The 25,129-nt window shown below is 47.0% G+C and overlaps 2 protein-coding genes across 3 annotated transcripts in view; both read left to right on the top strand.

The window, feature by feature from the left end:
* The window catches only part of LOC118211254 (potassium-transporting ATPase alpha chain 1), a 32,249-nt gene extending 30,272 nt beyond the window's left edge, over positions 1 to 1,977 (top strand). For both annotated transcript variants that reach the window (XM_035388336.1, XM_035388327.1), the window contains 3 exons: positions 216 to 317; positions 660 to 751; positions 903 to 1,977. In XM_035388336.1, coding sequence (XP_035244227.1) covers positions 216 to 317; positions 660 to 751; positions 903 to 931 — 223 coding nt within the window. In that variant the 3' untranslated portion in view covers positions 932 to 1,977. The remainder of the gene's footprint in view (positions 1 to 215; positions 318 to 659; positions 752 to 902) is intronic.
* Positions 1,978 to 6,712: 4,735 nt separating this feature from the next.
* gapdhs (glyceraldehyde-3-phosphate dehydrogenase, spermatogenic) lies at positions 6,713 to 25,129 on the top strand. The gene is made up of 11 exons (XM_035427779.1): positions 6,713 to 6,812; positions 16,637 to 16,696; positions 17,694 to 17,790; positions 18,276 to 18,382; positions 19,317 to 19,407; positions 20,287 to 20,405; positions 21,071 to 21,152; positions 21,533 to 21,684; positions 22,959 to 23,121; positions 24,109 to 24,206; positions 24,659 to 25,129. Exons 2-11 carry the CDS (start codon positions 16,668 to 16,670, stop codon positions 24,726 to 24,728), a joined length of 1,008 nt encoding a protein of 335 aa, XP_035283670.1. The 5' UTR covers positions 6,713 to 6,812; positions 16,637 to 16,667; the 3' UTR covers positions 24,729 to 25,129.

The raw sequence follows: 25,129 nt of genomic DNA, 5'->3' as shown, positions 1-25,129 counted from the left end.
TTTGAAGTGACATTTGGCTAATAGCACCACCAACCATTAATGTTTAACTCTACCTGAGCTTGCTCTGCTGGTGCAATTAGCATTTTATGATTTATCGCAAGAAACAGGTGCAGCTTCCTCCTTCCGTGCAGTTGGTTGGCAGTGCGATAGAGCGAGCTCGGTCGTGATGCGTTGAGGGTCTGTGTACATGTACAAACCCCCCTGTCCTTCCACAGGAACAAGGTCCTGGTGACGGCCATTGTCTTCCAGCTGTGCCTGGGTAACCTGCTGTGCTACTGCCCGGGCATGCCCAACATATTCAACTTCATGCCAATCCGGTAAGACCCCCGCACTGAGAACAGAACACAGGGGCCTGTGTCTGAATCAGCCACCCTAACTACTGCATCCTCTGAGCGTGTACTGTCTACTAAGCATGCAGTGAACTGCGTAGTGCATACTTTTTATTGTAAGTACTTTTATTATAAGTATTTGAAGTAAGTATTGTAAGTACAGAAAATTTCATCTGCTCAACAACTTTCTCATCCGGTGTACTCCACGAGTATACTCAATAGTAGGCAAGTGTGGTGATTCGGGGTCTTAGGGACTGTCAGGCTCAATGGGCTTCAGGGTCTTTCAGGCTAATAAACAGAACTGAACTACCCCCCCCCCCCCCCCCATAGAGTGCAATGGTGGTTTATCCCGGTGCCTTATGGAATTCTAATCTTCGTCTACGATGAGATCAGGAAATTGGGAGTCAGAAGATACCCTGGGAGTGAGTATTGGTGCTTTATACATTTTTTCTCTCACTCTCTCTCTCTCTCTCTCTCTCTCTCTCCGTCTCCCTCTCTCCCCTCTCTTCTTCATTATGTCAGCAGTCATTCATTTCAAATTATCTAAGAATAACGTCTGTTCTTCTTTCCCAGGCTGGTGGGACAAGGAGTTGTATTACTGAAAGAAGAGGGTGCCACAAGCAAAAATAAGAAAGATATCCACATATTCCCATGAATTAATTCATAAAGTTAACCACAGACCCTTCTTTATTGTTCACTGAAATCCTCTGATGGGACCATTTAACTGCAACCCAGAACCTACCAGCCATCTTAATCAACGCACAGTAACTTTGCTGTGTGACAACTGTCTTAATGTCCTTCATTAATGCTTCCAGAATGCACAAAGTTAACTTTGAGGTTTTTAAAGTTCAAAATAAGAATCAGAAACACAGTCAACAAGGTTCCATTTATTATGTCACTAAAACGAATGAAAACTAAAACTTAAAATACGCCTATGGTTACATTGTTTTTTTTAATTTATTTCTGTCATCACATTATTAGCTTTGGTTAAAGATCTCAAATTAACACAACTAATGGACCTATTCCCTTTGGGTCTCAAAAATTCAGTCGGACGGAAAACTGATTGGCTGACATTTAAAGAAATGGAGGGAATAATAGAACTTTGGATTTTATCCAAACTTGATAGCAATTTCACGGTAGTCTTGGGAAGATATCATTTCCGATGGGAGGTTAAATCCACATGGTTAGTATGCTTACATTGAACAGGATTTCCCCAACAAACTTAAAAAAATGACCAAAATGAAATGTGATTTTTGTGCATTCTGTGACACACATAGTGATTGAATGCTCTTTTAAGCGGCATTAAATCCACAAATATTTAGACAAGAACTCATTTAAGATTTTATAAAGACCACAGCAGGCTCAGTTATTATTCCTAAGAATTGTCATGTTTGAAACTGAATAAATTTCCTGTTGCCTCTTTTTGTGTTCTGATATTGTGTGTGAAAAATCAGCATCTACTTTGCCCTTTGGCCATGTTTAGCCTCTTTCAGATGATTAGTGTGTGTGTGGAATTACTTCTTTTTCTAGGTTTATTCTGTATTTTTGTTAAGTTTGACGATGAAACAAAAGCTACTTGGCTGTAATGTACAAATGTAAGAGGCCGTTAAACAGTGTTTTTACAAATAAAGTGTGTCTGATGACTACATATTTGTCATTGTTTCAGAAGGAATTTAACAAAAGTGATATAGGAAAAAAATGTACAAAAATTTTCTATTAATTTGTTTAGGTTGAATATAAAATAATCCTTTGGGGACAGTGATAGTTACTCTGTGTGAAACTGCACATAATTTATCCCACTGTTCAAAAGCGAGGCATATTTTACTCCAGTCTTATTTTTTCTGTTTCCCTTTACATCATTTAAGACGTCTTAAATCTCATCTAGTTATCAAAAATAAGGTTTTCTGAATATAAATTTAAGCGTACTTCTTTCTGTCCAGTCAGTCAGTCACTCTGTCTGCTTGTTTGTGCAGCAAGATGTCAGTGATGCTCCATTAGCCAGTTTTTCATTCTCTGCTCCACTGCCTGTGCTGGGCCTCTCAGACACAATGAGGGCTTGTTCCTATTGGTCAAGGGATCACATGGGAGTCCAACCCTGGATGCTATTGGCTGACTTCGACACGTCCCCCCAGGCTGAATGACTAGACAGAATGAATGCCGGACATAGCCCTGGATGTGGGTTTACTTGAGAGTGAGATGATCAGATCAGGAATCTGAATGTTTCTTTCACAGTTCCGCAAATGAACTGCTCGTTATCCATTCAGCAACAGCAGTTTTTTATCGGCTCGGTCAATAGAAAACCGAACCGTATTGATTTAAGCCTTTCGGGAAAAACAAACGGGGAAAAGTACGTACATTCCGCATGTGTTATAAAAGGCCTTTTGAATAGGGCTTTTGTGTAACTACAGCAGATAACTTAAATGTGCACATTGGAATGCCTGTATTAATACAGACACTCTTTTTACCACTCGTAATAATAATAATAATAATAATAATAATAAACTGATGTTCACATCTTATTCGTGGATCTTAATGATAACAGCATGTGAACAAGCAATATATGATGTGTGAGCAAAACATGTCAAACGTCTGAAGGGCTGTTTTTTGACTTGATCAGGGCAGACAGGGAGAAGGCAACGGCTGCGTAACTGATGGGCCGACTGGACACATGTCAGAGGATCGGGCAGCTAGATGATGAGACAGAAGAGCAGAGGGGGGTAAAAATGTGTCAGTTCTGCTGGCTGCAGGTAAACGGAGGTCTGGGTGAAGACAGGCAGTCAGAAAGGTAATGCTTGGCAGTTTGGAATGCTCGAGCAGGCTGAGGGGGAAATGGAGTGGGGGGGTGTTTCTGTATATCTGCCAGCGGCAGTGTAAAAGTGGACGGTGTCTGATTACTTGAATTGAATTAAGAAACCTCTGAATTGCTGGTGTTTATATATACTGTAAAAACCTTGGCCTGGATCCGCTTTACTCAAGGTATAGGATAGCGCGTCCCGTCCAGTGCAATCCCCTTGTCTCCAGCAGAGGGCGGTAACATGCAATTCAGCCTGGAACAGTGAAAGGACATGTGACCTTGAAAGGAAGGAGGAAGCTGCACATCCTGGCAGTTCATTGTGCGAATGTCACCTCAACATCTAATCTCCGGTCATAATTGTTTCTTTATGATTGTTTCTTCGTGATTTGTAGCTCTGCACAGGTTTAGAATCTGGCACATTGCTGATTTCTTACGTTCTGAATTTCCTTCTTGCCAGGCAAATACATTCTGTCTGCTCACCATTACACAGCATGTGTCTGGCCAGCATGCAGGGGCAGGCCACCAAAAACCACATTCAATGTGCCAACACCACACAGCTTTTCAACGCTCAATTACGAAAATGTCAATCTTTTATTGACTTATTTGCTTATTTGTTTTATAGATTTTTATAAATAAACAAATAAATTATAGAGACCACACGGTCTCACTCCAGTCATGAAGTCTGAATTTTTGTCAGGATGAGTCACGAAAGGTTTGGCAGGTGCATCATACCGTCCGCCAAATAATGGCCTGGTGGGTAAAAACAGCACGACGACGGGGGCTTTTCTGGTTTTCATAGTGTTTCCACGTCTCATTTACACATGCCAATGCTGATACAACATTAACAGCCAACTATTAAACCCCAAATGTCGGGTGATTTTCTGTTTCTTCCTTATTTTCTGCTTCCTCTTATGCTCACTTACCGTCTGATTTCATCATAACAAATCCTCTGGGACCCAAGATTATTCATTCGCCCCTTGGTCTTTCTTGTCTCTATATACATGCTGTGTAGCCAGTAACCACATAAACAGGTGTTTATAGGAGCCAACTGCAGGACATGAATGAGTAGAATTTGTTCTTTCAGGCATCATTTACTGAAGGGATTTTCTAAGTTTTGAGATGTTCCTTTTGTCGGCCAAACCAATGGCATAATTCTTTTGTTCGTGGGTTACGGGGGTTGCCAGATATGAACCATTATGGGTCAACGAGAGGAGTTCAGAATTAATAAGGACAAATGGAAAACCGTAAACTGTAAACGACATCACCAGATCCATATTTTATATCTCCATAGTTTCTGTCATAACCGACCATCAGTTTTATTGCTCTGTTCACCGACTTCCTTGCAATAGTAGGCAATTCACCAAAGATATCAGAATCACCATCCGCCACAAATCCGTGGTCGGTGAAAGGCTATTTTAAAGTCACGATTTCCTAACCATGTGGAATCACGAATAAAGGTTTCACTTAATTCTTTGTCCGGTTATCCATTCACATTCTCTCGTTCTGTTCATACCCAAAGCCTCCAGTGAGCAAACAAGCTTATCTCTGGAACTGACATTTACCAAAATTCCTCTACAGTTTTGCTTTTATTCAACAGAAGCAGTGCGTGCCTGAAATTCTGCAATTCTTCAGTAATCATACCTGCTGCTCCATAGCAAACCGCACAGATTAAGCTCATATATGAATTTAGATATTCACTTTGCCTACACCACACTACAGACTTACATTAGCAAGCGACACATTTAACGTTCAACAGTTTAGTTCCCTTGACGAAGCGCCAAATTAATCTTAAATTATGTTGTTTCATTTGTCAGGTTGTCTTTGTAAATGAGAGCACAGACCCAATTGTGATTAAATAAAGGTTAGGAATTCAATCCAAAAAGGAAGTATTTACCATTTATATAGACTATAGACTCCACATGAACAATCTAACTACATGAACTACACCTAATGTGATGCCACTTTTAAATTATTGTATTTTATCTTAGTTTTTACTAACTACTTAGTCTTTTTATTTTAGGCATTTGAAATGTCAAATATATTGTTTTGTTATATTTCACTGTGCTTCCTTGCATTTTTGCTTTCTCACATTTTATTATCTTGTTTTATTTAATCGTGTTTTTTTCTGTTTCATTATGCCCTGTTTTTTTTTCTTTTCTTTTTTGTCTGTTTTTTTTTTGATCATTTTGCGCTGCTACTTGTATGAAAAGTGCTCTATAAATAAAGTTTATTATTATTATTATTATTATTATTATCATTATTATTAGAGATGGCAATATAATGGCAACATATGGTCAAGCGACACGACGGAGTGCATGGAACGTGTGTAAGCACTGTTTTGTAACACTACTTGTTTAGATTCTGTGAAACACATGGTTCAGGGCACATATTTTAGTAACATTTTTGAAGTTGAAAATGTTTTTGTAAAGACGCTATATGTTACTGTATGAATTGTAGGCTGAGTTACGGTTAGTCTACGTTTTTTACGTTGCAGGCAAGAGGCACTCACAGTGACTACGCCCACGTGAGGACTGCACGTACTGTACGTGCAGTGCATTGCTCGTGCAAAACTATGCCGCGTTAATGGCCGCTTTAATGGAGAGCAACATGTACTCGGGTGCAGTTTAGTGCCAGCGTTTGCTTTAATTAGGCTCAATGAATAAATTATAACGTGTGGGAGTCGGCAAAGTCATTTTTGCTTACGACAAAAAACACACTTTTCGTTCCAAAAGCCAGCTACTGCTATCGCGTACAGGTGAATGTCTGCAGTGTTCAGTAGATTCTCACGTGCGGTGCCACAATGAAGTTCTGTAGCGAGCGGATCTATGCGGCAGAGATGCGTCGAGGAAGACGTCCCATACCCACAACTGTTATGTTTTCGGTGATAACATATGCTCGACTACTTGTTATAGCACTTCTTCATATATTAATAATCTCACGACACCAGGCTACTAATCAGTTAATGCATACAGGTTATTCACACACTGGTATTGTGTCAGCTCTGTTGAAGTTAAAATAAAATCGTTCGTCATGTATTACTACTACAGTGTGCACAAAAGTGTAAGACTGGTACACATTCAAAAATAGTGACTACTGTGACACGTCTACATTCACAGTGCATCTGCCTCATTCACTGAATTTCCCTTATTATCGCCCAATTTGAAATAGGCTATTCCAGTACCGGTGTAATCCAGGGGACATATGAATATATAATAATTTAACAAGTATGCGTGCTGAAAACACGGCAGTACATCACATTATATGCAGTCCTATTATATTCAATACGGAATCTGAGAAAAAAAATAACCTACTGCAAAAATTGTAAATGAAATGCTTAATTACAGGATGGGATCTATTCTGCACAATTCAAATTAAGAAATTATTTTTTAAATGTTTATCGCCCTGAGGCGAAAACATACTTATGATGAATTGCATCTAACGTGCCATTACTTAAGTTGCGTGATTTGCGCATCCTCCAAAGCCAATCGCCCTTGGCTCTCTCTTTGCCGAGGTTTCCATGGTAGCCGTGACTGTTCTGTCGTTTCTCAGTTGCCGCTCTAAATGGCTCCCACAGATGAAGAAGACATGACGTCAGGTTTCCAGGGCGACTAGAGGCGCACGTGTCCGGTATAAAAATCCGGGAGGCAAGAGGCGGAACCTGTACAGGCACTGCAGCATCTCACGAGAAGGTAAGGAGAGACGTTGGAGACGGAATTAAGGCAGATAGAAATTAACACATGTTTAAATCAGATTTCGTCTGTTATGGGCGTGTAGTTTTCAGTGAATATAGCTTATATAGTAGGTTAATTTACTAGGATTGTGAAGCCAAAACATCCCTCCTAGAGACAAATGGCTTGAGTCAGTGAAATGGTTGAGGAAGGAAAACTGTACAACTGCACTAGCGGGAGTAGCTAGCTAGCTACTAAAAAGAGGGGATGGTCCTTTACAATAGGGAAGTGATTGTATAACGTTGTTCAAACGACCTGTAAAAATTATACATATGAATTGCAAATATCTGTAGCATCATTTAGGCTAACGTTACCATGGCCCAGGCATAAACGCGTATTTTTCATTCATTCAGTTGAATGAATAATCTCCTGAAGTAACATGATATATGAATAGCCGTTGAGTGGCTAGCTTGCTAGCAATTTTTGCGGAAGGAACTCGCCAGCTTGGGAGCAAATCAGAAATGTAAAAATCATCCACCATCGAGTCTTATCATTCTGCAGTGCAAGACGACTGCAAGGGGCATCACGATAAACTTTGAGAGCACGCAATCAACGAGCAAGCACGTTATGTTCCGAGCTAGCTTGCTGTATTAATGAGTGAAAAATACTGACAGTACAGGAAATCCCACGAATGTACGTGCTTCGCGGGCTCCTCACGATGAGCTCTCGAGTTGCGTCACATCATTCTAGAATGTGCTGTGTATATGCAGCTTAGAATGTTGCAAGTAGGAAATACAATGTAATCACGCAGGTAGCTAAAATGAATGGATTTGATTCCCTAATACTGGTAGATATCGCTTTTTCATGTCAATGAAAATCTAAATTTAGGGCAGTGTCGATGTTTTAATGCTGATACGTGTAATAGCCTAGCTTTCTTTCCCATATACTGTAGCTGGGTAAGCTGCACTGCAGACTGTATTAACGATTCCAGTGTGGAGTGTGACGTAACATTGTTCCATGAACTAACGCAGTAGGGCCTATTGTAATGTCATTGATGTTGCACTTCCCAATATTTCTGCAAATGAGGAGGCGTATTGTCGGACATCTAAATGAAGGCTACAACTAATTAGCTAGCCCGTATGGGTAGCTCTCTAATCTTTTCGAAAAGTCAGTTTCCCCTTATCACTGATGAAGGTCATATTAGAAGACAAGGTCAAGTCTGATGCCTTCGGGCTCTTTAGAAAATATGTTGCAGTAGCCAGAAAGAACAGTAGAACTGTTGCATTACCAAAACCTGGAGTCAGAGCGACATCCAAATGGTTGTTCTGCGCATTAAGTAGGCTACTGATCATGAATGAGCGGTTTCTATTTGTAATGGGATAGCCTGTACGGATGTTGGCGGTTATATTGAGCGATTTCTCTCCGTCCCTCTGGACAACTTCTTGATAAGCCAGTAATGAAAAAATGTACAACTAAAAAGGTTGCTACCTGGCAACCTGAATTAATTCCATGCCAGTCACTCGTGTCTGCGTACGTGCGGAAACCCTAGTACATTTCCCAGTGATCAAGCGGTGCGATGTTAGTGATTCAGCGATGGGTTTGGTTCTGACTCGATGTATAGGCTCTGCATTTCCTTTACGCGAGGGACTGCGGTGTGGGGAGAATCAACGTTAGTTGAATCATCCCCTTTCTGACGTGACGAAAAACCCATAATCGTGTTCTGTGTCACTATATCCGTCGAGCTCCGTTTCTGTAGCTAGCGCTTTTCCATAATCGTGTGCAGGACCGCACGTTTACAAATACGGGACTGGGCACGTAAGAGCGGAATGAAATGCTCGTTCTCCGATTTACACAAACGTTTTCCATGCACAGTATCAAATAAGCATAGTACTATTTACTGAAAACGGGCAGGAAGCCAAAAGTTATGAAATAGCTAGCTATGTTTTATTAGCTTATTGGCAGGTCTGCGTAATTTACGCACACCTGTGTTTAAAACGGCGTAATTTTTATACCGTCGTCATCCTTGAACAGGTAGGCGGTGGAGGGCGAGTATGGCTCACGGGCCCTAGCGCTGCGTGACTTTAACAGGTTGAATCCTTATGTGACAGGGAAAAGAACAACCGTAAAAAAAGCCAAAGCTCGACTTTTTCCGTACATGCAACGTCGGCCACCAGTTGTGTAAAAAAAAAAAAAAAAAAAAAAAAAATTAAAAATTGCTTATTTATTATCCTTCTTTTTTCCTTTTCTCTACTCTTGCTTGTACGCGCCCACTTCAACCGTGTCTCAAATCTGTGATGCCCTCCGTTAAAAAACCACAATAGGAATCATTTGCACATGGTGCAGGTGCCCCCCGTGAAGCTGCGCCGCAGGCAGCTGGGTAGCTCACGTGCAGGCCGCTCGTCCTCCGTCGATTCGCCGCAGTTTATTTATTCATGGCACGAGCCGCAAAGCGGAGCCGCAATGGCTGCCATAGGCTACAGGGCTCAGTCAATGGCTGTACGGTAACCGGACCTCCCAGTCTGAACCTCATCAGAACCAAGGACAACTAAGAAGCCTGGCTTAGGCCGCACCCTGTTACCTACTCATAAGAGCCAATCTGGAGGAAGTGCAAATAATTATTTCCGGTGATAAAGAAAAATCCCCCCCCCCTTCCCTCACACTGTGACTCATCAGGTTAGCCTCCTGTTCCGAACAACTCTTGCGCGCAGAGTATTTCAACAAGTACCCATGTAAAAATGATAGGATACTAAGCATACTTCATATAATCTTTAATTATACTTCAACTATTCATAATTATAAAATAGTATGCTTCAGGTATGCTTCAGTATACTATTTTTCCCATGGGTGTAGTGCTGTAGCTAAATATTTGTGTGGGTTTGTTTGTTGTCAGTTCTTGTTGAACTAAAGGAAGGACAGGTGAACTTGCTTCTACTATTGGAGGTAGCGTGCTGGTTTTACCTTCAAACCCCAGAGGAGTCTGTGAGATTGATTATTGATATTTTACATGCAATTTAGTCTGATTTGAAATGTATCAACCCAAGGCATCCATTACTTAACCTTGATGAATTACGAAAAAGTACACCACTTGAAATCTAATTAGTAGAGTGTGTATGAGCGCATGAGTAGTGTGCGTATGCGTGTCTGGAAAGTTATATAAGCAAGTATTGATTGATTGATTGGTTGATTGGTTGTCATTAGGGACACATTTGACTGCGGCGGCTCTGGTTTCGAACGCATCGGTCAGGCCGCGTCTCGTCGCGCTCTGAGTCTGTGCGCGATGCCGTCTGTCTGAGGCCTTGGCCCAGCTGGCCGGGCCTGGGGGTGGGGGGGGGGGGGCAGCAGACGGGAGCCATACTGAGACACACTGTGGACCCCTTGTGTTCACCTCTGGCAGGAAAAGGAGGGCAATGACTGGGCTTTTCAGAGCATGTTATGTATGGCTGTCTCTCTCACAGTGGAAAAGTACCGGTGTAGCTCCCGGAGTGAAAGAGAATTTAGGAAGTACTAGTGAGACAGGGTGTGGGCGTGTCAGACTGCATATTTATTCTCTCTCTCTCTCTCTCTCTCTCTGAACTCTCTCCCTCTCTCTTCTCCCTCCTCCCTCTTTACTCTGTCTGTTCCCTCCCATTTGTACTGTACTGCTTGGGGAGGAAACGGCAGAGGACAGTATTTAAAATGGAGTGTGGAAAATGTGGTAATTTCTGTGTTGTGTATTCAGCTGCTCCACACCAGCATTGGGTCGTTTCCTTGGGGGAGGGGTGTTGGGGTGTGGGGGGGGGGGGGGGTATCGCGACCGCGGAGTACAGCATGTTCATGTGTCAGCATGTTCTTGGTGCGGTCAGTGCGTATTTTACCGCAGTACCGCAGCACAGAGGAGAGGACATAGAAACAGAGGTGGAAGGACATGTTTTAGATCAAATATATCCACAGTACCCCCCCCCTCCTCCTCCTCCTCCTCCTCCTCCTGTGCCTCGTCTGCTCCTGCTTGCTCAAATGGCAGCAGAATGACACAGCAAGACTTGAAACAAAATGGCCACTCGCTTCTCCGTAGCCGGGTACGGAACCCTGCAGCGTCTCCACGCCGACGCCGCCGCGGCGCTGTGCGGCCGAACTTCGGCCGGGTCGTCGTGTGTGCGGCCCGAGGCGTTTGCCGTGCGGCTCCTCGCTCGTTACGTGCGCCCGATCCTTTTATAACAACGGCACTGCGGCTCTTCGGCGACACTCCCCGAACGTGCAGGAGCGCTTTCTGTCCCTCGCTTTAACCCTTTATGGTGTTTGAGATAACAAATGTGTGATCAGAACGTGATCTTAACTGAACATTCTAATGCTGATGTCACAATCACTTCTGGCAATTGAGAGTTCTAGAACACTGATTTAGAATTTTGAGGAGGAAAAAAAAACATTCCCAGAAAACCTAAACCACATTATTTGTTCATTTATTCTTTTTTTTTGTCAATCGACCGTTGAAACTTGAAAAGAGAACATCAATGATCATGTCTCAAAAAGCGGCCTTCTGTACTTTGCCCGTGCTATTTCTGCCCCATTGTTATGGAAGTGTTCTGCACCAGTGCCTGTCTTTGTGCCCCAGGGGGGAACCGGTCTGGCCTACTTACTTCCAGCTGCCCTTTTTTTAATCAAATCGGTTGGCAGAGGCGAAAAAAAATTAGGTCGCCCCTGCATTGGGCTGGTGTTTGTTCATTCAGAGGAGAGAGCTGGAGTTATGCCGCAAGAACAACACAGACCTGCAGTGCAGTGAATGGGTAATTGGGTACAGTTGGGTAAAATATGGTTTGTAGCTTTGATGGAAATAAAGCTAAGATTGATTCAATGCGTACAATACGCATTGTAATGCGTACAATACTGCAGTTGTGAACATGACGCTTTACACTGCAAATTGATAGTAAATTAATTTGCTAGTAAATTAATTTCTGAGGAAAAGATTCGTCTTAGATAAGGTTATCACTAATCATGTTGCGGTTAATTAAAGGACTGCGCGTAGCATGTGACGTCCTGTTTAGCTGTCTGGTCAGTCTGTCCTAGACTGATAGGATGAGGGGCAGACTGGCACACAGTGGCTTATTGTAGCTCTACCTAACAGCAGCCAGAATGCCCTGTCTGTGGGGTCACTCCATTGGCTGACCTTGTGAGTTCATAATGTGGAGATTCCAGACCTCTGGATTAGCTGCCAGAAAACAAGACGAGTATTGATGGGATTGGAAACAAAGCCCAATCCCAGCCCTCTGTGTACACACACACACACACGCACACACGCGCATGCACACACACACACGCGCACACACATGCACACACATACGCACACACGCACACACACACACATATAGAAACACACTCACACACACACACACACGCCGTACAGGGCAGTAATTGGAGGAAGCATGACATTCATCAGCACATACGCATACACACATGCACACCCACGTGCACACTCACACACTATGCGAGGTAGTAAGTGGAGAAAGCACAAGATTCAGACTGACAGACTGCAGGAGCTGCAGGTTTGAGTCCACAGGGTCGTGCGGCCGGTTTGTTTTGCCATCAGCAGGAGGAGGAATGGCGGGGCAGGCGAGGGGAACGGGGCGGGGCGCAGGTAAGGTTCTTACCGCCCGGCGGTAAAGATCCTGAGGAAAAGACGGTGAAAACAGAGAGGAGGAGGCCCCAGAGGAAAGGAAAAAACAGCATGCAGGGCCATGGAAAGGCAGCTAACGCTCTGGAGGATAAACCTAGGCCTCAGGGTCACCTTGTAACTTGAGCTCTGTTGTCAGTGTGGAGGATCTTTTCACTTTATACTATCATACTTCCGTGTCATTAGGACATTCCTTGGCCTTGACGGCCATCTTCGCTGGCTGCATTTTGCTCAGTGTTCTTTTTAATTAGTCGGGTGCTGCCTTCTAATTGCGTATCATTGTAAAACAGGTCAGACCGGTTTTTTTTTAACGGTACGTTATGCTTCATCACTATTGTGAGGCAGGTAGTAGCGAGGGTGGTTGTAATCGGCCTCTCAATCCAGTTACGGGTGATGGGTAAGCCTTGGGCGCAGTGCTACTACTGTGAATATTCGTGGACACCGCTGTAGACCACTATCACCCAGTGAGGTTGAGTCTGAGAGCCTGCAGTGGCAAGCTAGGCGCTTTGCATTCTGGGAGACCTGTAAAGAGCCTACAGGAAGGTGCAGGGGAGATTATGGTAATCCAGTGGGGTTATACTGTCGTACACAAACACACACGCACGCACACACACACACACACAAACAGGCACACCTGCATACACACTCGCACATACACACAGGCACACACACACACACCGTGAACACACAGACACACACATGCAAGTGCACACACGTGCACACGCACACACACACATACACACACATGCACACACTCACACACACACACACAGATTATGAGATTATGGAGTCTTCTCCTGTTCTGCTCAGCCAGATGCGTGGACAGTACCACGTGTCCTCACAAAGACCAGGCTGGTGCTTGTGTGTACTGTATACACAGTCCTTGTGGACAGGCCACGTTGCACTGAAAGCTCCCTGGGGGAAGGTGCTGTATTGAACCTTTTGCAGGGTGGGGCTGATCCCTCCCCCATTGCATAACGTACTTTACCAAAATGTGTCCCCTTGAGTTCCTGATTATAGAAAGGGGCAGTGACCGGAGATATATCCACAGACAGTCGGCTGTTCTCTGTAGAAAGGTAGGGAAACATATCTGAAATATATTTCCTGTTAGCCAGGTCTTGGCTCTGCAAAGAAAATGGCGTCCCAGAGTGTATTCACTATCAGTCGGGTCTTCTCTGTAGAAACCGGCCATTTTACATTGTTCACCCTTTTAATCAGCTTCCTGCTTCCGAAGCGGGCAGTGTTCTGGAACAGCCTGTATTCACAGTCAATCCGGCCAATAAGAAAGCTCATCGGTTACTTGTCTTCAGTCCAACCTCAGTCTTTCACTGCTGGACACCGGTGCGGTGTTCAGGGCTGGAGCTACCCTCGCCCAAAACCAAGACAAATACACTACATGCAGACATTCGGTTGGGACCACAGACGTATCCATAGGCATTATTTTGTTTGCGTGTGTATGTATTTTTATATCCACCGTTACAAGGACTCTATATTGAAGGTTTTTAAAAAATATATATAAAAATATGTATTCATAAAACACTTTTTGTGTTTGAAATGGGCTGAAAACTCGTTACGTTATGCTGGCTATGCAGAAGTGGGCCACTTTTATGAATTTTGACCTCAAGGCAATTTTTCCTCGCCTGAACATGACCTGCCATTTTAAGCCCATGAACCAAAGCAGAGTCATGGATTCTCAGGGTGAAGCTCTCGAAGCCCCAGCACCAGCGCCCTTGTTTCGTAACACAATCGTTATCATTGGCTGCTGTTACAAACCCCGACCAATCGACGAGGTCCTCTCTTTCCATTTAAACTGCCTCTCTCTCTCTCTCTCAGCGCCTTCGCACTCCGTGTCCTTTCACTGAAACAAAAGGCTGACACTGAAGGACTGTGACATGTTGACATTCACAGTCGGTACTGCGAAATGCCACGACGTACCCCATCCCTCACCGCCCTGGTCTCTGAAGGGTAACGGACGGGTCGTTTCAGCAGCGCTACAGACTGAGTGACCGTTCGGGACGTCCTGCCGCTCGGGAGTGTGTTCCCGTCACAGTGTTACGCCGCCCGACGAAGGGTCACAGGAAGCTTTGCTTCACTTCAGATGTTGGCCAAGAGTTTGCGGCACTTTAAGCAATTTCGCTGCTGCATTTGAGCAGTGTATGGTCTGCGTCTGAAACGTCTGTTGGCAAAATGATGTTTCGAAAGACGTCCTGATTCTAAACTAATTTCCGTAGCCCGTGTATCAATCGTGACATTGTGAAAGTTTTATGGTGATGAAACGGTGTTTTATGAAATGCCAGCAGTACCCTTGCCAGTCGGTTTGAGAGCGTATTACTGTAAATGCGCTGGCAATTTTTTCATTTATTTCAATTTTTTCCTGGCTTTAACACAAGCCACTGCCTGAAGAACAGAGACCGTTCCCTTTGCACTTCTCAGGTCCAGCAGACTTCAGCTTCGCTTGATATTTCTCGAACTCGCAGGAGCCTTCGAGGTGCAGGAAGTCTGCTTGCAGTGTATCTCCAACCGTCACGCACACAATGCTCCAACTTCCTGTGTTCGGCGTCGATCTCTTCCTTTCCCCCCAGCGACCCCAGCTTCTCACAGGCTGTATGTAAGACCTTATAAGGCCCGATCCAACAAGCCGACACTCCCCATTCCGTTTTTTCTAACAGTGCTGTCTTTTACTTTTTTTTTTTCCCCCAGGACATGTTGATACTCAGTGCAGACATATTTTCAGCAGTGTAATGCGTGCACGCTCTGGCTTGCCGGGGTCTCTCTCAGTCCTCTGTACAGATATATCGCACACTGTAAAACTAAAAGAGCCCAACTTGGCAGCTCAGTTCTGACTCTGTACTGTGTAGAGAGAGGGAGTGGGATTTGTGTTTCGCAAGTTCAGGCAGGACAGGGTGAGGGAGCCAGTCTTTGTTTGGCATTCCTCTCCTTGGAGGCTTCAAAATGGAGGCGCCCGGCCAAGTGAATTCATTATCGAAGGCAGTGTTGCCACATCCGGGGATAATCCTCCAATTTACGGGGGATAATGCTGGGGTCTGCATGTCGGAAAGCAATATCATTTGGGTAATTCGTGATCCTCGTGGTTTCCTAACGAGTGTGAAACCTTTCCACCTCTCTCCTCTGGCAACCAAATTATCTGCATGTACTACACAGGATCATAAGGGCTGGCCAATGAGAATGGAGCTTACTGGACGGTGTATTTGAATGCGGGGTCAGTGGTTGGCTCGCGCGTCACGTACTTTGCATTGTGAAAACCAGAGCATTTCCATCTGTCGGTTCCAAACACAACGGCTTTAGGGAGTCTTTGACCCTGAAACACTGCACCGCTCTGTGAGTCCTGGTGTTTCCCTGCGCTTTCGCGTTTCCTTGCCAGGCCTAAGATGAATGGCAGAATATAACCGTATGTGACCCTAACTACACGTCAGAAGCAAACGGGGCAATATTCAGAAGACCCGAGGACACGCTTTAAGAAACGGAAATGCACGCTGAGCATTTAAAATGTCAAAAACCGAAGATGAGTGTTGAGATTTTTAAGGTGCAGCATGAAATGGAAGATGTTAACGGTTTTAAAGTTTTGGTGAATTTCGTTGCGGATGTAAGTAATACAAAGCCGACCGCTCCTCTCGTTTTTGCTCTGTGAATTCGGCATTAATGTTCACGTTATCCTTACGGCTGGACCAAATGGGGATTTCTAAACGATGACTTCTGGCGAACCTGGAGTGGGGATTCGGGAGGGTGCCTAACCGCCTGTGTAGAATGTTAAACGCCACCGAAGACAATGGAACCTTCCGGAGCACCGCTAGTCCGGCGCTAGGTCTTCTGGGACGAGCCAACTGCCGCGGTTTGTGTGCCAGCGCTGCGTAGAGGAAAAAACAGGCCACAGCATTCGAAGTCTCTCTTGGTTTTAAATGAGTGTCGCACTGTTTTTTGACCCGTTTGTGTCATCGGTTCGGCTCAGCGGTGAACTGTGGTTTGGCCAGAGCTTTTAGGTTTTCAAGTTGCTGTTTTTCCAGCCAATTGTAATGAGATCCAGGCCTTTGTTTGGGTGCCTAAATTTACTTCTTTTTAAAAAAAAATTCTGTGCAGTGCAGCGGCATCTGGGTTTTTGAGCTATTTTAAAATGCAAGCATGAAGAAATGAGTTCTGTAGAAGACTGGCAACCTCTCACTTTCCTGTCTCTTCCTCCCTGCAGGCTCACTACCACACCCCACTCAATCGCAACAATGTCGGACCTCTGTGTTGGAATCAATGGGTGAGTAAGCCGCAGTTTCCATGGGAACAGCGCCTTCCATGTTGCTGAATGGTTAGAGCGGCAAACCTAATGGCGCCTTGAAATGACTTCCTGGTGAGAGGCGGCCATCTTGCGTTGATCAGAGCACGTTCAGAATGTGGATCAGGAATCAGCAAGCACCGCAGGTCATCCCAAAAGAACATGTTAGGTGTTTCCTGCAGACCATATCAGAGTCAGCAGAGTTTCTATGGTATTCTTCAGTCCTTTTTAGATTCAGCAGAGTCTCTATGGTACCCTGCAGTCCATATTAAATTCTGCAGAGAAGTCAGTCTGCCACTTTATGTGGTACACTGCAGTCCATATCGTAGACAGTAGAGGAGTATGTGTGCTAGTTTGTATGGTACCATGCAGTCCACAAAAGACACAGCCGAGGAGTCGATGTCCTAGTTTCTATGGTACCATGCAGTCCACATCAGACACAGCCGAGGAGTAGATGTCCTAGTTTCTATGGTACCCTGCAGTCCATATCAGACACAGCCGAGGAGTAGATGTCCTAGTTTCTATGGTACCCTGCAGTCCACATCAGACACAGCCGAGGAGTAGACGTGCCAGTTTCTATGGTACCCTGCAGCCCGTATTGGATTTGGCAGTGGAGTCGCTGTGTGATGGGAGCTGTGTGTAATTATTATAGACCAGGAGGATTAGAGTGGACTGGGATGAGCCGTGAACTCCCCGGGGGAGGGGGGGAGGGGGGTAGGGGAGGGGAGGGGAGGGGGAGGGGGAGGGGGGGGGCATGGTGTCACGCCCAATTTATGTCCCGACTGCTGCTGTGTGAGCTGTGATCCTGGCTTGGCTCCGTCCCTGCTCTTTGGGCAAACCTGTGCGTGCGCACTTCTGTACGTTGCTCTGGATAAGGGTGATTGCTAAGTGCCTAAATGTGCCCGAAAATGTAGCCGGAGTTTGGTTCCGTGTATAATAGTTCTTTTCCCCCCCTTCCTCCTTCCTTCCTCCCGCCCAGATTTGGCCGCATTGGCCGCCTGGTCCTCAGGGCCTGCCTCCAGAAGGGAATCAAAGTGACGGCCATCAACGACCCGTTCATCGACCTGAAGTACATGGTGAGAGCCCCCGGTCGCGTGCGCCGTTAGCATTAGCCTGTTCGGCGCCGAGCCGAAAGAGTACAGCTTTGCTGTGCAGGGCAGGAAGCCGTTTCAGGCCTGTACTGTTAGCGATGTACAGCTGAAGATCCGCTGTGGATATTACTGATGTGGGATATTACTCTGTGTGTGTGTGTGTGTGTGTGTGTGTGTGAGTGCACGCCTGAGATCATATATTTAATACAAATGAGTTAATTAATTGATTATATTTTTTGTTATTCCTTTACCGGAATATGTTAGATTTAGTAACACACCGCACTGTTCATTTGTCAATGAGCACGGTTTGTTTTTCTCTTGAATATTTGGTTTAATGTTTTTTGTGGCTCGAGAGCCTACCGCTGACCCCGCATTCAAATACACAGTCCAGTAAGCTCCATTCTCATTGGCCAGCTCTTATGATCCTGTGTGTAGTACATGCAGATAATTTGTTTTCCTCTCTCTCCCAGGTTTACATGTTCAAGTATGACTCCACCCACGGACGCTTCAAAGGCGAGGTCTCCGAGAAGAACGGGAAGCTGATTGTTGACAACCACGTCATCTCCGTCTTCCAGTGGTGAGCCGAGCCTCCCCGCAGCCTCTGCAGAACTGTCGTACGGCCGCATGCGCGTGTGCACACACCCACCCGCTCGTCAACATTGGGTACTTCAAACAAACTCACACGGTCCTTAAGGACCTGAAGGCCCAGGCAGAATTTTATGAAAAAAGCCAACTTCTGCGTTGTGGCCCACGTTGCCCTACTGAGTTAGCTTGTCGTTCGGTCGCTTAGCGCTTTTGACTCTGATGTCACCCTTGCTTGGCCAATCACAGGCCAGGAAACCGAGATCTCGGATGACGTCATTTCCTGCGCTGCGTGCCTGGCGTTTATAGCATTACGTTAATGGCATCGTGTCAGGATTCCTCCTCCACCTCCGCCCCGCTGCATGCCTTCACTCTGGGAAGCCCAGCAGGATTTGCCCCAGGCTGGTGAAGAGAAGACGGGCGGGGCGGGGGTGCCATGTTGTTATAGTTTTCGGAGGGCTGGCGCCACGGTCGTACCGTGCCAGAGCCCAAGATAAACAGAGGGGACTGCGAGGTCGCGTTAGCCTCCAGGCTATCGTAGCGTGCCATTGGATAGCTCCCTTTTCCTGCTCTCAGCACTCTGCAGGAGACAGCCCAGAGTTTGGCCAAGAGGTGTAACGCCTGTCCTCTTTCTCTCTACATTTCCTTCTCTCTTTTCCTGTGCCCCTTTGTGCCACCCTTTTTCTCTCCTCTCTCTGTACCCCTCCCTCTCACTGCCTCCCTCTCTCTATCCTATTCTTTATCTCCTTTTCTCTCCCTCTCTCTCACCCTCCTTCTCTTCTTTGTTTCCTCTTGCTCTCCCTCTTTCTCTACCTCCCTTCATCCATCCTGCTCTCCCCCTCCCTCTTTCTCTCACTCTCTCACTCTCTTCCTCTCTCACTATCTCCCTCTCTCTCGCTGTCTCTCTCTCTCTCTCTCTCCCCCCTCAGTATGAAGCCTGCAGAGATCCCCTGGGGAAATGCTGGTGCTATGTATGTGGTGGAGTCCACTGGAGTCTTCCTCAGCGTCGAAAAAGCCTCTGTGAGTCTGGAGATCCTACTCCACCATTCAGACCCCCTGGCGCATCCATCATTCTCAGACACTGACACTGGAACACTGACACTCAATCATTCTCTGACACTGACACTGGAACACTGACACTCCATCATTCTCTGACCCTGGAACACTGACACTCGATCATTCTCAGACACTGACACCGGAACACTGACACTCCATCATTCTCAGACACTGACACTGGAGCACTGACACTCCATCATTCTCTGACCCTGGAACACTGACACTCAATCATTCTCAGACACTGACACTGGAACACTGAGACTCGATCATTCTCTGACCCTGGAACACTGAAACTCAATCATTCTCAGACACTGACACTGGAACACTGACATTTGATCATTCTCAGACACTGACACTGCAACTAATGTGCAAGCATTGAGCTCTTTTAGCACTGAGATAAGTGAAAGTGTACACTACAGAATTTAATTATATTACCCTGCTAACACAAACTCTCACAATGTTGCTGCCATGTTGTGGTAATGTTACAACATTGACAGAACATTGTAGTAACGTTGTGAGAATGTTGTGTGTTAGCTGTGTAGACAAATCAGTTTTTAATTATGGCACAGCTGTACTGTGTGTTATTTGAGCGTTTTGTGTCATACTGTGCCTGATGATGTGGCCAGATGCATTTCCTGGAATAGGATGATGAAGGTTAACTATTTAACTAAGGAAAGACATTTCAGGAGTTTACTTCACAGGAGGATGACAGTACTGAGAAATGCTGACAGGGCGACTCTGCCATGTTGTGTGAGAGTTGGGGAATGTCTAAGAGCTGAAGTGGCAGTTGATCAGTGACATTGGCCTCCAGTTTGACCGTGCTCCCTCCGCCCACTTTCCCAGTCTCACATCCAGGGCGGGGCCAAGCGTGTGGTGGTGTCTGCCCCCTCCCCCGACGCCCCCATGTTCGTCATGGGCGTGAACGAGGACAAATACGACCCCAACACCATGACCATCGTCAGGTGAGGCCGGCTCCGTATCCTCACGCTCCCTGTATCCTACGCACAACCCCGGGGTCTGTCAGTCCTGGAGGGCCACAGTGTCTGCAGGTTAAACTCCAGTCCTGGAGGGCCACAGTGTCTGCAGGTTTAACTCCAGTCCTGGAGGGCCGCAGTGTCTGCAGGTTTAACTCCAGTCCTGGAGGGCCACAGCGTCTGCTGGTTAAACTCCAGTCCTGGAGGGCCGCTATGTCTGCGGGTTTAACTCCAGTCCTGGAGGGCCGCAGTGTCTGCGGGTTTAACTCCAGTCCTGGAGGGCCGCAGTGTCTGCAGGTTTAACTCCAGTCCTGGAGGGCTGCATTGTCTGCAGGTGTTTGTGGTTTACTTTAAATCAGTAGCCAGTTAAAGCATTGCGAACAACATGTGTGGATAATTTAGCCAATCAATGGCTTAAATTAGTCAATGAGGCTGAAATGCAGCAAAAACCAGCAGATAGCACTGGATTCCAATGGATTGGATTGGTCGATTGGATCTGGCTTAATGTGCAGGTTATAAAAATGTGATCAATTCTGTTTCCATCCAAGCCGTTTAGGAAGTGGCGTGAGATTGTGCTAATTAGCTGAAAGGCCCTCCAGTCCCGGGCGTGGGTGGTGTTAGTGTGCGTGCTCATGTTACGTTCCTGTCCCCAGCAACGCGTCCTGTACCACCAACTGCCTGGCTCCCCTGGCCAAGGTCATCCACGACAACTTCGGCATTGAGGAGGCGCTCATGGTGAGTTTTGGGCTGGCATCTCTCTGACACAACTGTGCACCCTGTGCCTTGATCCTTATAGGAGTAACGACCCTCCACCTGGAAGAATATAATAACTTTATTTTTCTATTTGGTGCTTTTATAGTAGGTGCACAAAGTGCATTACAGGCATTTTAAAATGTGCACACAGGACAGAGGCACAAATGGGGAGGGGGAGAAAGTGGATTTCATGTTTTAAAAGTGATCCAAGTTAATAAGTTTTGATGACAGTGCGAGATGGAACACCGACCAGTCAAAGAATAGGAGACCAATCAGAAGCTTCCACGGCGCAAACGGGCAGTCTGTTAGAAAATGGCTGTTTAATGGGGCGTCTGCTCCCTCTCTCTCTCCCTCTCTCCCAGACCACCGTTCACGCCTACACGGCCACCCAGAAGACGGTGGACGGACCCTCCGCCAAGGCCTGGCGCGACGGGCGTGGCGCTCACCAGAACATCATCCCGGCGTCCACCGGGGCCGCCAAGGCCGTGGGCAAGGTCATCCCCGAGCTGAACGGGTCAGTACCACAGACCGCGGGGAAAAAAGATGAACCCAGTCACCGTGACGTCACCATGGGCTGGGTGAAAGGCGTTCTGAAGCCGGGCGGGGAAGTGCAGCTTGTGTGTGCCGCCATTTTGTGCAAAAATTGGAGCCAGAGACTGCACAGTAGGGGGAAACGGGGGGGATCCTTATATGGGCATGAAGTCTGGTCCACTAAGCTCGTGAGATACAGTGACTCAGCAGTGACACAAACTGTCCCTGATTCGCCTAGAAAGTATTACGATCTTGTCTTAAGTAACACAATGACTTAACAAATCGGCACATGGGGAGACATTAGATGAAGAAAAAAACCCCCGTCGCCACCGAATTTTCTTGCGGGGGAAAAAAAATTATCGACTTTGTGTTTTGACCGTATTGTTTCCATCGACATACACACTGAAACGAGTGGCTGAAACAGCTATACTGGAGCCAGCAGCACTGGCGCTAGTGAGCAACGTCTCTCTACGAGACCAGGAAGTGAGCTTCAGAAACGCGGCCCGGTTTGGCGGTCGCTCGGTCCGTACGCGAGGAGTGCGCCTCGCGCTGCAGCTCTGAGTGATAAACCCCGCCCACCTCTCAGGATTCTCACTCGGTGAGAGGGGCGGGGCTTGCGGTGAAGGTGGCGATCGAGACCGGGTCAGACCGGTTCAGGCCAGTTCGAACGCGCGCAGGGAACCGGTTGCGTGGCGAGAGCAGGCTCGCGTCCAACGCGTCCCGCTTCAGAGGGCCGCACTCTGAGCTGCGTCTGAGCTGGCTCGCCTCTCGCCTCGGCCTGTCAGTGCCACGGCACCTGCTGCTCCCAGACGCCATGGCAACGGTATCCTGGCAACTGACCAGCTCTGAGCTCGTGGGCTCCGAGACAAGCGTGCCGAGATGGCGGCGTGTCCGATGTCCTGCGTCGGCCCGTAGGCTAGGGGTGGGCGATTCGGGTCCTGGAGGGCCGCTGCGTATGCAGATTTATGTTTCCACCAATTGTGCTGGCTAAATGAGCTCACTGGCGGTATGCACTAACACTGTATCCAACACTGGTTAACTGATAATTAGATCACAGTAACGCATTGCATACTGGGACACAAGGACAGTCTCCAGCTGTCATGCACTATGGAGAAGTGTAGCTAAAATGTCAGATGGCGCAGATGGTCATGGCTAATTAAGTGATCGAGGGCAGAAGTTGCCGTGAAACCCAGTAACAGATAGGACCCTCATTACCCGCCTGTGCCTGACTGTGTGACCCCCCCCCCCCCCACGCAGGAAGCTGACGGGCATGGCCTTCCGTGTGCCCGTGGCCGACGTGTCCGTGGTGGACCTGACCTGCCGCCTGTCACAGCCCGCCTCCTACAACGAGATCAAGGAAGCGGTGAAGAAGGCCGCCCATGGGCCCATGAAGGGGGTGCTGGGATACACGGAGGACTCTGTGAGTGTGGAGGGGGAGGGGGGAGAGGGGGGGAGGGGGAGGGGCATGAGTGTGGAGGGGGGAGGGGCATGAGTGTGGAGGGGAGGGGGGAGAGGGTGGAGGGGGAGGGGCATAAGTGTGGAGGGGAGGGGGGAGAGGGTGCATGAGTGTGGAGGGGGAGAGGGGGGTGGGAGGGGGCATGAGTGTGGAGGGGGGAAGGGCATGAGTGTGGAGGGGGGAGGGGCATGAGTGTGGAGGGGGTGGGGGCTGTCAGTGTGACTGTAACCGTAGAGAAAAACCAGCACTCAGGAGTTTGGAATGAAAGGCTCACGTATGTATGGCATGATTTCTGCGGTAGCCTAACAGGCTGTGGTTATTCTTCCTGTATTTCTCAATGCTGTTTTTCAACGCTGTGCTCAGTCGCTCGGCACTTTCTGTAATGACAGCGCTGATGCTGTTGAACAGACAGCTAAGAAGGGACAGGAGACACAGTGGGAGGCGATTGGTCCAGTATTTGTACACGTTGGGCTCATGGTGCCTCATTGCACAGTTATGAAATGACCTCAGTGGGAAATGGTTTCAGGAATGTGGAGTAGGAACAGCGAAGGCCTCGCCGGGGTCATGATGAATGCTGCGGCGTGTCAGTGGAGCCTGGCACAGAAGCGATCTGCAGTGATCTACCATTCTGGTGTCATCACAAGTGCATTACTTTATATTTATACTCATTCTTCCCCAGAGTTACTCGCCCAGCATTCATTTTGCACGCAGTACATTTACTGCAGGAATTCAGGTTAAATGCCACGCTCAAGAATGCAATGGCAGTACCCTGCCTGGGAATCGAACCTGCAGCCACTGAGTAACAGGCCCAGGTCACAGTACATATAGCACCACCACCTGTACATATTAATGTAGTCCACGGGTGTGATTTTCGCTAGATGTAATGCTTGGTGAGCAGGTGAGCCCCAGTTGGGGGGCAGAGACATGACCCCTCTCTGTTTGTTCTTCCAGGTCGTCTCCTCAGACTTCATCGGAGACACCCACTCCTCCATCTTCGATGCCGGTGCTGGCATCTCCCTCAACGACAACTTTGTCAAACTGATTTCCTGGTGAGCTCACAGGCGACTCTGCTTGTCCAGTGCCTTTCCCCAAACCCAGCCCCCCCCCCCCCCCCCCCCCCCCCTTATCTCACCTCCCCTGGCCTCTTTCTGTCATCTGTCTCCTTTTTTCCCCCCCGCACTGGCTCTAGGCCATTCTGGATGTCCTGGATTTTAACAGGGTTTCCTTGAAGCTACTGCAGGGGGTCTCGGGAGCCAGTCTTGATATGCAATGACTATATATAGATTTTAGAAAATATTTTAAAAAATAAAATCCTATTTTAAGTACCGTATAAATCCTTTTTTATTTTACGATGGGGTTCCCCTGGATGCCTTTGAGCCTGGGTGGGGGGACCCCCTGAATCACAGAAGGGTGAAAAGCCCTGCCGGTGTGTAATGGATATCTACATCTCCCGCTGTGCCTTCAGCCCGTCTGGGTTAACCCTCCGCCTTTCTCTCTGCAGGTATGACAACGAGTACGGCTATAGCACCCGTGTGGCCGACCTGCTGCTGTACATGCATTCCAAGGAGTAGAGCTCCCCCCCCTCCCGCCCAGAAAAAACCCAGAGGCTCAGAAGACCCTCCCTGCCCCCCCCCCCCCCCGTCACTCGCACTCTCACCCCCTCCATAGCCGAGCCATAGCCACTCCTTAGCGTCCCCGCTCTACGAGACCGCTGTAGTCTCCGTAGTAGTCTGTGTGTACGAGTGTTTTTGGGTTATTTTCCGTTACGAGAAGTTTAAACTTTGGAGGCGATATTTGGCTTGACAGTATTTGTCCGCGTCCGCCCCAAAAAAAAGCACTGTCGTAGATGTTTCCATACTGGGTGTAACCATGTTATTATTATCGATGTTAAAGAACTAAAGTTTAAAATAAGCAAAGAAAAGCAAGTGTAACTGAGCTTAAAGGTAATAAATTTTAAGTCTTAACACAAAAA

This window comes from Anguilla anguilla, chromosome 1, assembly GCF_013347855.1.
Source record: "Anguilla anguilla isolate fAngAng1 chromosome 1, fAngAng1.pri, whole genome shotgun sequence".
Taxonomy (NCBI): domain Eukaryota; kingdom Metazoa; phylum Chordata; class Actinopteri; order Anguilliformes; family Anguillidae; genus Anguilla; species Anguilla anguilla.
This window is presented reverse-complemented; position numbering and strand designations above follow the sequence as displayed.

Excerpts from the sequence above, each read along its gene's own strand:
- gapdhs (XM_035427779.1), top strand. The coding sequence starts at position 16,668 with ATGTCGGACCTCTGTGTTGGAATCAATGG. Across the intron at positions 19,408-20,286 it reads TCAGCGTCGAAAAAGCCTCT|TCTCACATCCAGGGCGGGGC; the intron begins GTGAGTCTGGAG and ends CCACTTTCCCAG. Across the intron at positions 24,207-24,658 it reads TTTGTCAAACTGATTTCCTG|GTATGACAACGAGTACGGCT; the intron begins GTGAGCTCACAG and ends TTCTCTCTGCAG.